General features: G+C 42.2%; 1 protein-coding gene across 1 annotated transcript in view; it reads left to right on the top strand.

Annotated features, from left to right (window-relative positions):
- LOC122542901 (transmembrane protein 87A-like) overlaps positions 1–14,758 on the top strand; it is a 76,622-nt gene that overhangs the window by 17,793 nt on the left and 44,071 nt on the right. Inside the window, exons 7-8 of the mRNA XM_043681036.1 lie at positions 1,794–1,862; positions 14,040–14,133. Coding sequence (XP_043536971.1) covers positions 1,794–1,862; positions 14,040–14,133 — 163 coding nt within the window. The remainder of the gene's footprint in view (positions 1–1,793; positions 1,863–14,039; positions 14,134–14,758) is intronic.

The raw sequence follows: 14,758 nt of genomic DNA on the forward strand, positions 1-14,758 counted from the left end.
AACATCAGAAAGAACCATAGAATCCTCACTATGTGGAAGCAGGCTATTTGGCCCATTGAATCCATACCAACCCTCCAAAGAGCACCCCATCCAGACACACCCCCTACACTATCCTCATAACTCTGCATTTCCTATGGCTAACCCACTTAGCCTGCACATCCCTGGACACTGTGGGCAATTTAGCATGGCCAATTCACCTGAACTGTGCATCTTTGGAAGAAACCCACGCAGACTGGAGGATGTGCAAACTCCACAAAGACAATCACCCGAGGCTGGAATCGAACCTGGCTCCCTGGCGCTTTGGGGCAGCAGCACTAACCACTGAGCCACCGTGCCGCCCGGGAGTTTTGGGTGTCAGCTTTGGCCCAATTTTGAATGGAGTTTGAGATTAGAGTATTATTTTGATTATAGTATAATATTTAGTATAATCAAAGCTGTATCTAAATGTAAACTTGGCCTAGAATTGATTCTCCAACTCAGTAGACAGCATTGTTTCCAAAACGTGTAACTGGGAAGGTGAATGAATGAAACATTGTGAGAGTACCATATTGGTTTTCAGTTGAGTGCTGATTACTGGGCTGTGATCCCAGGCACTGATGAATTGACGATTGTGAACAAGGTGCAGGAGTAGGCCATTCAATCAATAAGATCATCGCTGATCTAACCTCCATTTTGCATTCCCACCTACCCAGATAACCTTCCACTGCCTTATTTAACGAGAATATATTTAATACCTTAAAGAATTTCAAGGATTCCGCCACCTTTTCAGGCAGAGAGCTCCAAAGTCTCAGGACTCTCAGGAAATTTCACCTGATCTTAGTTTAAACAGTGACCCTAGTTTTTGATTCTCCCATTAGAGGAACTACCCTCTCCACATGTACACTGTCTCAAACTACATGCCCATTAGTTTCTGCCCTCCTCTCCTTTCTTTTAATCTTTGTGCTCATCATGTGACTATATTCATGACGACTTTGACTGTTCCTCTGTCATATCCTTTGAACTCCTGAGACACTGTACCATCCTGCGATCTCACTTATAAACCTTGAGAGTGAGACTCGCGTGTCTCCTACTTGGAACCTGAGAACGAATGAGACATCCCCCGGCTTTTCTTAACCAAAGTTTCTCGTCTTACACATATCTGGCCGGAATTGCAAGAATGCCAAATTTTAATGGGAACAATTAGACTGCATGAGGAAAGGGTGATAATTGGTTAGCATGAATACTCTAGTCATTGCTTTGAAGTTTGGTACTCTCATGTGTCCTAAGGAACCTCCTCACAGTTATTACTAAAGTTCTACACAACCAAGCAGCATTGCTCCTTCCTTCAGTCTTCAAGCTTGCAGAAACTCAAGCATAAATTGATAAAACAGGTCATTAGTATTTACAATTTAATTTGTTCTTGGGGTTGTGACTTTGATAAGATCTTGTTTTACTTCCTTTACAATTGAATGAATAGCTTGTTGAGCATTTTGGTGGATATTCAGAAGGCTAAACCATTTACCGTGAGAGTAGACAAGTGAGTCACACTGGGTGGGTTTCCTCCCTCAGCCAAGTAGCTTTATTAATTTATTTGGTTTTGTACCAATCTTCATTTACTAGATTAATTAATTCAATTTGACCTTACCTCTAGGAGTTTTTGATCTGCTGGTGTGACCTCTTGTGCAAATGCAAGTTCAGTTCTTAGTGGTTGAACCAAAATTCATATTTGTTTCCATTATTGTCTGTTAGGGTGATGAACTAAAAATTGGCAGGAACACAGCACAATAAAACCAGAAAATTCTCTGTTCTTCCAGGAAGAAGAGAAGCAGCCAGAGAATGAGCAGAAATTTCCAAACAAAACCAAAGGGATGGCCACTCATTCGGTAAGTTTACTTTCCTTCTTCCCCTCCTGTTATATTGGTACGTGATTACGAGATCCATTCGTGCACTCACCTCCTTTTGCTTTGCTTTCTCTCTTACATTTCTGACCCTGCAAAAGGAATGAATCTAGATCTACACGAACATGTAGCACTGAAACGGGCCTTTCAGGTCAAGAACACAGTGCTTCTCCTCCACATGGTCCACCTACCATGTCCTCCTCTGCTCACCCTAACTCTGTTCCTTTCTTCTCCTGTTTATCTAGCTTCCCCTTAAATGTCGATGTCAGCTTGATCCTGCATTAGCTGTAAACATCGCACCACGGAAGGAAAGAGACCATTTAACTGTGTGTCTGCTGTTGCTTTGGATCAATCTTACATCATTCCTACTGCTCCATGTTCTCCCATTGTGCTTTCTGTTTCAGATATTTATCAATGTTTCTGTTAACATGTCTTCACCCTATCTGCTTCAAGTTAAAATGTTGAAACTATGCAGGATTGATATTTCATAAATATTTAATTTTCAATCTTTTAAAAGTTTTTCTGCCTGATTATTTTCTTTCTGTTCTGAACGCATTGATTTAAGGGATTATAAACTTGCATACTTTTTAAAAACTGGATTTCACAGCATCTCGTAATTACGTATGTTATACAAGGTGCGAACAATTAGACTATAGAGTGGTACTTGCAGTACAGGGAACAGAGAATTCACTGCCACATGTTTTAGGCAGGAGGGGGATTATTCTAAAATATATTGTAATTCTTTTATTCTGACTGTGAGAATCCACATGTAACATTACATTACCAATTTCAATTATCTGGACTTCATTTTCAACAACAATCACCCCCCACCACTTGACTCTCAGGCACTGATGTTCCATGTCTTCAGAGTCATTGCAGCACAAACTGTGCAGATTTTTTTTTCTTTATTGATTTACAGGATGAGGGTGTCGCTGGTTAGGCAGCATTTATTGCCCATCCCTAATTACCCAAAGGGCAGTTAAGAGTCAACCACATTGCTGTGGGTTTGGAATCAGGCCAGACCAGGTAAGGATGGCAGTTTCCTTCCCTTAAGGATATTAGTGAATCAGATGGGTTTTTCCCCCAATGGATTCATGGTCATTGTTAGATTTTTAATTCCAGATATTTATTGAATTCAAATTCCCCCATCTGTCATGGCGGGATTTGAACCTGGGCCCTGTTTTAAAAAATTCTCAAGGTCAAGGACCAGGCTCGCAGGAAAGTAGTCTGACACAGAACAAACAGCCAAGAGGCGAGTCTGCTAGAATATAAGTGTTTTATTCCCCGCAGCGTCGCCACAACCAGGTCTCGTACTTACAACGGGTCTGGTTTATACTCACTCTACGTGTTACCGGAACTGGGAGCCGTCAGTTCTCGTAGAGCGGTTGCCAACAACCCACGCTCGGCGGTTAAACGCAACCCCGGAGCAGACTCTACCGAACTGGAGACTTTTCCAGCTGATATACTCTTTTCGAGATCTAAACATTCATGTGAACAGCAGAGCAAGGCTGAAAAACACATTCCATTCTGGTCACATACAGATAAGAAGATTCACACGGGAAGGTGTGTAATAAGATTCACACGGGACTAAGCGACACCTTCCATTTTCGGTTAGATTCACACATGTATTGGGACACAATTTTAACCCTTTCACCACAGGCCCCCAGAACATTATCTGGGTCTCTGGATTAACAGTCCAACAATAATACCACTAAGCCATCACCTCCCCATTAATGCAGAATGCAGTCATTCAGCTTGTTGAATCTGTGGTGGCTCTTTTGAGAGCAATTCAGTCAATCCCACCCAGTTTCCTTTTGAAATCGTTAATTGTCTCCAATTCTAGAGTTTGTAGGTGGTGGGTTCCAGGTCATTGTCACTCGATGAGTAGGAATGTAATCCCCACTAAATCATTTGTGTAACTTTTTAAATTTGTGCATCCACAGTCATTGTACTGTCAGCTAATGGTATTAGTATTTGTTTGTGTCCCTTATCTAAATCAGTGCTCCAATGTGACCTAACTAAAGTAGTATGCACCTGCCACATTACTTACCAACGTTTCTATTCTAAGGCCCTACAGGTGAAGGCAAGCATCCTTTACCACCTTATCCTCTTGTGTTGCCACTTATAAGCTATGGACTTGGACTCCAAGATCCCTATATATATCAGTGATTCAAATGGTCTTGCCATTTACTGTGTACGTTCCTCTTAAATTTGACCTCCCAAACTGCATCACCTCACGTTTGTCTGAGTTAAAAACTACCTGCTATTTCTCCGCCCAACTCACCCGCTGTATCCTTTGACAAACTTCCTCACTATCCACACTTCCATCAATTTTTTGTGTCGTCTGTAAACTTGCTAATTAGATCACCTACACTTTATCCAAATCATTTATGTACATAATATATATATATATATAACATATATCTATATTACACACAACAGAGGTCCCTGCATTGATCCATGTGGAACACCACTGGTCACAAACCTCCAGTTAGAAAAGCACTCCTCCACAAATAGACATTATCGATAACATTTGACCTACCCTCCTCACCGTCACTTCCTCAAAAAATTCAAGTTTGCGAGACAAGGCCTCTCCCACGCAAGCCCATGCTGACTATCTGTAATATCCCATTCTTTTCCAATTGCAAATAAATCCTGTCCCTAAGAATCTTTTCCAATAATTTCCCTATCATTGATATAAGGCTCACCAGCCTGTAATTTCCTGGATTATCCCTATTGACCATCTTAAACAAAGGATAAACATTGGATATTCTCCAGTCTTCTGAGAACTCTCCTAGTATCTCTGTCATAGGCTCCAGCAGTCTCCTCCCTTGCCACCTTCAATATCCTGGGTTAGATCCCATCAGGCTCTAGGGACTTAGCTACTGTAATGTTTTTCAACACACACTGTACCACTTCTTTGATATTGACATGCTGTAGAATATCAACATACCCCTCCCTGATCTTACCTTCATCCACGTCCAGAACCTGGTGAATACCGATGTGAAGAACTCATTCAGGGTTTCATCCACTTGCTCTGGCTCCAGGCATAAGCTACCTGCTTTGTCCTTGAGTGGACCCACCCTTAGCTACCCTCATACTCCTAATTTACATATAAAATTGCTTGGGACCCTCCTTAATCTTACTTTCCAAGGGTATTTCATGGCCCTGGTTGCCCTCCTAATTCTTTGTTTGAATTCTTCCCTTTTTCCATTATATTCCTCAAAAGCGTTATCTGATTTCAGTTTCCTAAGTCTTACATACACTTCCTTTTTATTTTTTGACCAAACTTTTAATATCTCTCATTATCCAAGCTTGCTGAATCTTGCTCTCCTTAACTTCATCCTCGCAGGAAAATGCTGGTCCTGAACTCAGATCAACTGGCCTGGAAAAGACACCCACATGTCAGATGTGGATGTACCCTCAAACATCTGTCCCCAATCTAGTTTCTCCAATTCCTGCTAAATACTGTAGTAATTAGCCTCCCCCGCCCCATTTAGCACCTAAGCACCTATCTGTATCGATAACTGGTCTTAAAACATACAGAATAACAATCATTGTCTCCGAAATACTTCCCCACTGAAAGTTGGATCATTCATTCCCCAATATAAGGTCCAGTATGTCTCCTTCGGGGGTTTGGAATGTCTCCATAGAGTTTCAAGATACCCTCCTGGATGTACCAACCAAATTCTGCCCCATCTAAGCCCCTGGCATTAAGGGAGTCCCTATCATTATTGGGGAAGTTAAAATCACCCACTACAACAATGCTGTTTGTTTTCACATCTATCCATCGTCTGCCTGCATATCTTTTCCTCTCTTTCTCATTATTTGTTGCGAGGCCGATGTTACAACCCCACCATAGTGACTGCACCTTTCTTGTTCCTAAGTTCTACCCAAATAGCCTCACTGGATGAGCTCCCTGAGATGTCCCCTCTCAATACAGCTGTGACATTCTTCTTAATTAGTAATGGAACTCCCCACCATTTACATCCTCCTCTAGCTCACCTGAAACATTTAAATCCTGGAATGTTGAGCTACCCTTCTCTCAACCAAGTTTTAGTAATGGCCACAATATTGTGGAGCTGTAAGCTCATCTCCCTTACCTGCTGTGCTCCTTGCTCTCCAGACCGCCAGTCCAGCCTTTTCATCTTGCTTTTCAACTTTTACCTCACTCCCTAAATTCCCTTTACAGAACCTCACCTTTCTTCCTGCCTATATCATTGGTACCAATATGAACCATGACCTCTGGCTGCTCACCCTCCCCTTTTGGAATGTCTCACTCAAAAGATATCCTTGTCCCTAGAGTCTCAAACTGTTTATCCTTTGCTCCTAAGATAGTCCCTCCATACCGGAGATCACCACAGTGAAATGATATATTTCCTTAAATAAGGAAACAAATCTGTTAATAGTATTCCAGACGTGATCTTTTGAGTATCTTGTACAGTTAGGTAAAAACAATGACTGCAGATGCTGGAAACCAGATTCTGGATTAGTGGTGCTGGAAAAGCACAGCAGTTCAGGCAGCATCCGACTGCTCCTCAGATACTGCCTGAACTGCTGTGCTTTTCCAGCATCACTAATCCAGTACCTTGTACATTTGCAGTAAAATATCCCTAATCTTATATTCCGATTGTCTTGCTATTCCAGCGTTCCATTAGCCTTCCTGATTTCACGTTGTGTGCTAGCTTTCTTTGTTTTGCACAATTTACATCCAAATGGGCGGCACGGTGGCTCCGTGGTTAGAACTGTGGCCTCACAGCGCCAGGGATCCGGGTTCGATTCCAGCCTTGGGTGACTGTGTGGAGCTTGCACATTCTCCCTGTGTCTGCATGGGTTTCCTCCGGTTGCTCCGTTTTCCTCCCACAGTCCAAAGATGTACAGGTCAGGTGGGTTGGCCATGCTAAATTGCCCATAGTGTGAGGTGCGTTAGTCAGAGGGAAGTGGGATACTCTTCAGAGGGTCGGTGTGGACTTGTTGGGCCGAAGAGCCTGATTCCACACTGTAGGCAATCTAATCTAACCTAAAACTATTTGCTTTGCAGCTTTCTGCAAGTTTTGTCCGTTTAAGTAATTTTTTTTGTTCTCCAGTTAAAAATGAACAACTTCACATTTTCCCACATTCTACCCCATTTACTAACTTTTTGCCCACTTACTTAACCTATCAGTATCACTCTGTAAACTATTTGTCTCCCTCTGTCAACCTGGCTTTCCAGCTATTTTTGTGTCACCTGCGAATTTGGCTGTATCTGTACTACATTTACTTTCCACCAAGCCGTTGCAATATATAGTAAACAGTTGTGGCCCCAGCAGTGATTCCTGTGGAAAATCACTGTTCGTGAGTCACCAACCGTAGAAAAACCTATTATTCCCACTCGCTGTTTCCTGCCTGTGAGCCAATTCTCTGTCTATTCCAATGTACTGGAACAACAGTGGGGCTCTCCGGACATAGCCTTTTGTGAGATACCTTATTGCATGCCTTCTGTAAGTCCATATGCAACTCATCTGATTTCCGTATATCCAGTTTGGTTGAGACTTCCTTGAAAAATTCTGAAGAATTAGGCTGACAAAGTTTCTCTTTCATGAACACAAAAACAAAAACAGAAATTGCTGGAAAAGCTCAGGTCCAGCAGCATCTGTGGAGAGAAACCAGATTAACGTTTCAGGCCGAGTGCCCCTTTAGACCTTTCATGAAGCCTTGACGTCTTTCCAAATATTCTGCTATTACTTCCTTCATCATTGATGCCAATAATTTTCTGACCATAGGCTAATTGGCCTATGGTTACCTGTTTTTTGCCTCCCTTCTTTCTGAATAGGGGTGCCACATTAAGCAGTTTTCGAAATCTCTGGAAGGTCTCCAGAATCCAGTGAATTCTGGAAAACTAGAAACAACACCTCTTTGTGGCTGCCTGTTTTAGGATCCTAGGAATGCAAGCTATCAGAGCCATGGGACTTAGCTACCTTCAGCCCCATTAGTTTGTCTAATACTACTTCTCTAGTGAAGTTACTTAGTTCCTTGTTTGTACTATTTTGTACTAATGGAACTTTTGAATTATCTTCCACTGTAATGCCATTTCTTTGTTCCCAAAATAATCTCCCTAGATTCATTTTCTAAGGGTATATGTTCACTTTGACCTCTTTCTTTCTTCATTTATTTAAAGAAGGTCCATTGTCAATTTTTAAATATTCTCACTAGTTTGCTCTCATAAAGTATTTACTCTGCCTTTAGGGATAGTTTCTTAGCCTACTGGGATAAATTCCGAATGCAGCAAAGCAGGGCTGAAAAGAGCTGTCACTGACTCTGACCTCCTTTTATGCTTTCTCTTTGAACTTAATATTCTCCTTGACTTGCTTGGATAGCCACGGTTGGTTATCCCTCTCTCTGAATCTTTCCTCCTTACTGGGATGTATTTTTGCTGAGAGTCATGAGTTTCTTCCTTAAATATCTGGCACTGCTTGCTTACTGTCATTGCTGCTTATCTCAGAGAAAGTAAGGACTACAGATGCTAGAGGTCGGAGTCAAAAAGCATGTCGCTGGAAAAGCACAGCAGGTCAGGCATTCCTGACGAAGGGCTTATGCCCGAAACGTCAACTCTCCTCAGATGCTGCCTGTCCTGCTGTGCTTCTCCAGCGCCATGCTTTTTGATTCCTGCTAATCGATCTATCCATTTCACTTTAGCTAACTCAATCTTTATTTCACTGTAATTCCCTCCAAGTTGAACGTAGTTGTTTCTGAAACATGTTTCTCATTCTCAAACTGCGTATGAGATGTTATGATCACTACTTCCTTTTTTTAAAACTCTATGGTCATTTATTAAGCCTGTGTTATTACCCAGTACTAGATCCCATGTAGAAAACTATCGAGAATGCACTCGATGAATTTATTGTTGTAGTTACCCTTTCCAATTTGACTAACCCAGTCAACATAAAGATTAAAGTTACCCATAATTCTTGCTGTCTGTTTACATGCTCTTATTTGTTGATTTATAGTCTTTCCAACAGTGTGTTTCGGGGTCTGTACACTACTCCTTTTCCTTGCTGTATGTTTTTTTTTAGCCTCTGCCCAAACAGACTCTGCATCATCTTAGGCTAGATCATCTCAAGCAGCTGTCCTCATTTCATTTTTTATTAACAGCACTACCCCACCACCTCTTCCATCCCTCCCATCTCTCTGAAAAGTCAAATATCCCTGAATATTGCATTACCAGTTTTGGTCTCCTTGCAGTCATTCCATAATGGCATGTTCGTTCATGTCAGTTTGCTGTCAGTTCGTTTACCTTAGTCAGAATGCTTTGTGCGTTAAGATACAAAGTCCTTAAGCTTGTTATATTATTGAATTTCTCACCACTTTTATGATTACTTGGTCCAAAATAACATTTGCACATTCTGTCCCTTCCTTTTGTTTTCTGGTAACAGTGAACCCTGTCATTAACCTACATTTCTACCTTCAATTTTATAATTTGCCATTCGACTCAACGCATCCCTCCACTATTTACCTTCAACCCTATTCACAGCCATAGTTATGCAATTTGCCAGGATTCTGATCCAGCCCCCATTGGAACAGCTCTCTTGAGAAGGAACTGAGGGCATTGTTGCTACGTTTGCAGATGACATAAAGATAATTGGAAGGACAGGTAGGGTTGAGGAGATGGGGATTTTGCAGAAGGACTTGGGACAGGCTAGGAGAGTGGACAAAGGTGGCAGATGGAATACATTGTGAGAAAGTGTGATGTTATGGTAGGAAAACTACCGATGTGGGATATTTTCTAAATGAAGGAAGGGTTCTGAAATCTGAAGCATAAAGGAAGTTGAGAATCAGGATTCTCTTAAGATTAACATGCAGGTTAAGCTGGCAGTTAGGAAGGTAAATGCAACGTTAGTATTCATTGTGAGAGCTAGAATACAAGAACAAAGATGTATGACAAAGACTATATAGGCTCTGGTCAGATAACATTTGGAATATTGAGAGCAGTTTTGGGCTTTTTATTTAAGGAAAAACATGGTGGTCCTGGAGGGCGGAGGGGGTCCAAAGAAGGTTTACAAGAATGAGTCTGGGATTGAAGAACTTTTAATATGAGGAGCGATTGGGGCTCTACATACTGTAGCTTAGAAGGCCGAGCGGGGAGATCTCATTGAAACTTACAGAATAATGAGTTGGACGGAGTGGATGTAGAGGAGATATATGCACTAGTAGGAGAGACTAGTGGGACCTGAAGGCACAGCCTCAGAATGAAGGAACAACCTTTTAGAACTAAGCTGAGGAATTCCTTCAGCCAGACGGTGGAAAATGTATGGAACTCATTATTGCAGGTGACTGTGGAAGCCAAGTCATTGAGTGTATTTAAGACAGAGAGAGGTTCTTGATTAGTAAGGGGATTAAAGGTTACAGGAAGAAAGCATGAGGATGCAATTGAGATGATCGAATGGTAGAGTAGACACAATGAGCTGAGTGGCGTTATTCTCTTATGGTCTTCTAATAAATGGTGCTTGACCACAGTGTTTATAAAGCAGGGTTTGACACTGAGTCATACAAAATGTTATCAACGCTTGGTCAAAGAGGTAGGTTTGAGGATTGTTTTAAAGGTGGAAAGCGAATAAAAGAGAAACATAAGTTAGAGGCTGATCTACTGAAGCACAGCCAGTAATTTAAAATTGTGGGTGGACATGAGGCTGGAATTTAAGGAGTTGAGAAATCTCAGAGGGTTGTGCACCTGGAGGAGATTGTGGAGATAGGGAGGAATTTGAAAGCAGGGCTGAGTCCAGGGACCAGTGTGGGTTATCCAGGACAGGACTGATGCATGAATGCAAATTGATGCGAGCAATGTCACGGCCAGCAGAGATTTACTTAACATCAGGATTATAGAGGAGAGAATGTGGGAGAACCCCCAGCCTGTATATTGGAATAGTCCAATCTCGAGGTAATAAAGGTATTAAGGAGGGTTCATCAGCAGATATTGCAGTGGCTGAGGAGTTGTTATGGAGGTGGGAATATAAGATGTTAATTATGGTGCTGAGACTCATTTCAAGGTCAGATATGATTACAAAGTGGTAAATAGTCTGGTTTCGCCTCAGAGGGAAGACGACAGTGGCTAGAAATGATGTCCCACGAATTCAAACCCATTTCTCCCACACCAATCTTTGAGTCACATGTTTACCTCTTTCCTCTCATTGACCCTGTGCCAGTTAGCTTGTGGCTCCTGTAATTGGAGATTAATTCCTTTTTATGTTCTGCTTTTTAGTTTAGCTCCTAGCTGCTCAGTATTCCCTCAGCAGAATCTCTCTTTACCTATATTGTTGGCACTATGTGAACCACGACACCTGGATTTTGCCCCTCCCGCTGTAAGTTGCTCTCCAACCCCATTGAGAGATCCTGAATCTGGGCTCTAGGCAGGTAACATAGCCATTGTTCCTGGCCACAGAGAAAAGTGTCCGCTCACTATATACTATCCCCAATTGCAACTACATTTCTCTTTTATTCTCTGTCTTGACTGGCTTCTTGTACCATGGTGCTGTGGTCAGTTTGCTCATCCTTCCTGCAGCCCCCACTCTCATCCACACAGGGAGCAAGAATTTCAAAGCTGTTAGACAAGCTCAAGGGCTGAAGCTCCTTCAGCACTACCTCCTGGATCTCTCTACCTGCCTTGCTCATAGACACCTGTCCTGTCCCAAGCCACTCAAGAAATTCGAAGCAGTTAATCTAAGGGGTGTGACTGCTTCCTGAAACAGTGTCCAGGTTACTCTGCCCCTTCCTTGAAGTGTCATAATGTTTGAAGCTCAGACTCCAGCTCATCAACTTTGCGACAGAGGTCCTTAAGCAAACAACATCTGCTACAGATGTGGTCACTATGGGGTCCAGCTCCAACATCATGCAGGTACAACACATCATCTGGCCCTGCATCTCAATTTTATTTACTTCATTCTTAATTTGTGCTTTTTAAAATTTCCTACTTTTAGTTTGTAATCTGTAAACATTTCCCCTATTTACCTTAAATCTGAAAGTAATCTATAATAGTCAAAGTCAAAAATCCACAATCACCTGATGAAGGAGCGTCGCTCCGAAAGCTAGTGCTTATAATTAAACCTGTTGGACTGTAACCTGGTGTTGTGTAATTTTTGACTTTGTACACCCCAGTCCAACACCGGCACCTCCAAGTTATAATAGTCAAATTAGCATGCCAACCAGTGAACGGTTGGCTTACCTATGACTTACCTATCATATAAATCTGCTTTGTCACGGGGCCTTAATTCTGGTTTCAGCTTATCCTGTCAAAACAAATCTTAAATCTTATGAGCCAAAAAAAGCAAGCAAAAAGCATCTCTTCCCTTCGACAGCAAATTTCCACTTACACTTACACAGATTTAATATTGGTTTTCCTCTTGAATACATATTCTCGTGAATTGTCCTGATGAGTACAAAATGAAAAACTTCACCAAAATGACATTTTATAGTAAAACTCAAGTTCTGCACAACCAAAGCAAGGACTGATTCAGGATAGTCAGCCTCACTTTATGCTTGGGCAATCGTGTCTCACTAACTTGAGTGAGTTATTTTTGAAGTAGTAACAAAGAGGATTGATGAGGACAGAGTGATGGGTGTGATCTGCATGGACTTCAGTAAGCCGTTCGGCAAGGTTCCCCACGGGAGACTGGTTAGCAAGGTTAGCTCACATGGAATACAGGGAGATCTAGCCATTTGGATACAGAACTGGCTCAAAGGTAGAAGACAGAGGGTGGTGGTGGAGGGTTATTTTTCAGACTGGAGGCCTGTGACCAGTGGTGTGCCACATGGATCAGTACTGGGTCCACTGCTTTTCGTCATTTATATAAAACGATTTGGATGCGAACATAGGAGGTACAGTTAGTAAGTTTGCAGGTGACACCAAAATTGGAGGTGTAGTGGACAGTAACGAAGGTTATCTCAGTAAACTCCACCTTGACCAGATGGACCAATGGGCTGAGGAGTGGCAGATGGAGTTCAATTTAGATAAATGTGAGGTGCTGCATTTTGGAAAGACAAATCAGGGCAGGATGTATACACTTAATGGTAAAGTCCTGAGGAGTGTTGCTGAACAAAGAGACTTTGGAGTGCAGGTTCATAGCTTCTTGAATTTGGAGCCGCAGGTAGATAGGATAGTGAAGAAGGCGTTTGGTATGATTAGATTCCCTACAGTATGGAAGCAGGCCATTGGGCCCCACCAGTCCACACCGACCCTCCGAAGAGTAACCCACCCAGACCCATTTCCCTCTGACTAATGCACCTGACACTAGGGGCAATTTAGCATGGCCAATCCACCTAATCTATACATCATTGGATTGTGGGAGGAAACTGGAGTACCCAGAGGAAACCAACGCAGACACAAGGAGAATGTGCAAGCTCCACACAGACAATCGCCCAAGGCTGGAATTGAACCTGGGTCCCTGGCGCTGTGAAACTGCAATGCTAGCCACTGTGCCACCCTCTAATATGCTTTCCTTTACTGGTCAAAGCATTGAGTATAGAAGTTCAGACATTATGTTCCGGAAATAGGTTAGGCTGTTTTCAGAATACTGTGTGCAATTCTGGTCGCCCTCCTATAGGAAGGGTGTTGTGGAACTTGAAAGGATTCAGAAAAGACTTGCAAGGATGTTGCCAGGGTTGGAGGATTTGAGCTATAGGGAGAGGCTGAATAGGCTGGGGCTGTTTTCCCTGGAGCATCGGAGGGTGACCTAATAGGGGTTTATAAAATCACGAAGGGCATCGATTGGGTAAATAGACAAGGTATTTTCCCTGGAGTGGGGGAGTCCAGAACTAGAGGGCATAGGTTTAGGGTGAGAGGGGAAAAATTTAAAAGGGACCTAAGGGGTACCTTTTTCTCACAGAGGGCAGTACGTGTATGGAATGAGCTGCCAGAGGAAGTGGTGGAGGCTGCAACAATTACAAAATTTAAAAGGCATCTGGGTGGGTATAGGAAGAGTTTAGAGGGATATAGGCCAAGTGCTGGCAAATGGGACTAGATTAATTTAGCATATCTGGTTGGCATGGATGAGTTGGACCAAAGGGTCTATTTTCGTACTATACATTTCTATGACTCTAAAGGGATTACTTGAATGTATGGACTTGGGAAATGCAGTTTTAACTACAGCTAGTCTATTTCTGTTAAATTATTTCTCATTTTCATGTTTGCAGGGCGCAGTGGCTCAGACCTGGGAAGATGCACCGTACTTTTTCATCATTCAGGTGCAAGGACGGAACACTTCGAATAAGAATTGGAGTTTAATCAGTAGGTTTTCAGTATAGTACTAAAATAATGCTCTGATGAAAAGTCATCGAGTCTCGAAACATTTGCTTGCTCTTTCTGTATGGATGTTGTCTGATCTGCTGTGATTTCCAGCATGTTTTGTTTTCAGCTCTAATCCCTGATTTCAGCTGAGACAGGGACCACAAAGGACTACAATTCACTAGGCTATGCTGGGGACAGTAATTTTGATACAATTTCATTACTGATCCCCAACTATCACAGGTGATATTGTGAAGTTTGTTGTCGTCGAGAAGTAGAATCTAGGTATGAAATCCTAGAATTTGTGGGCTTGTGAAATAAAAACTGGAAAAGTACATTAAAGCATGACAGCAGTCATATTAGTTAGTTATTGACCATTGTTGCGAGATTGATCTGTAAAGCTGGGTAATCGACTCAAGACCTACAGTGCAGGGGCATTTGCAAGCTTGATAAAAGTGGAAAGCTCGAAGAAACAAGGTGGGAAATAATGGTAAGGTAATACCAAACTTCATCTCATTGAAAGCAAGGTGCTGTGGATACCAGAAATCTGAACTAAAAGCAAAATGCTGGAAATACTCAGTTGGTGACTCAGCATCTCTCTTTTTCTCCCTCTCTCTCTCTCTTTCTC

This window comes from Chiloscyllium plagiosum, chromosome 41 (genome assembly GCF_004010195.1).
Source record: "Chiloscyllium plagiosum isolate BGI_BamShark_2017 chromosome 41, ASM401019v2, whole genome shotgun sequence".
NCBI classification, from domain to species: domain Eukaryota; kingdom Metazoa; phylum Chordata; class Chondrichthyes; order Orectolobiformes; family Hemiscylliidae; genus Chiloscyllium; species Chiloscyllium plagiosum.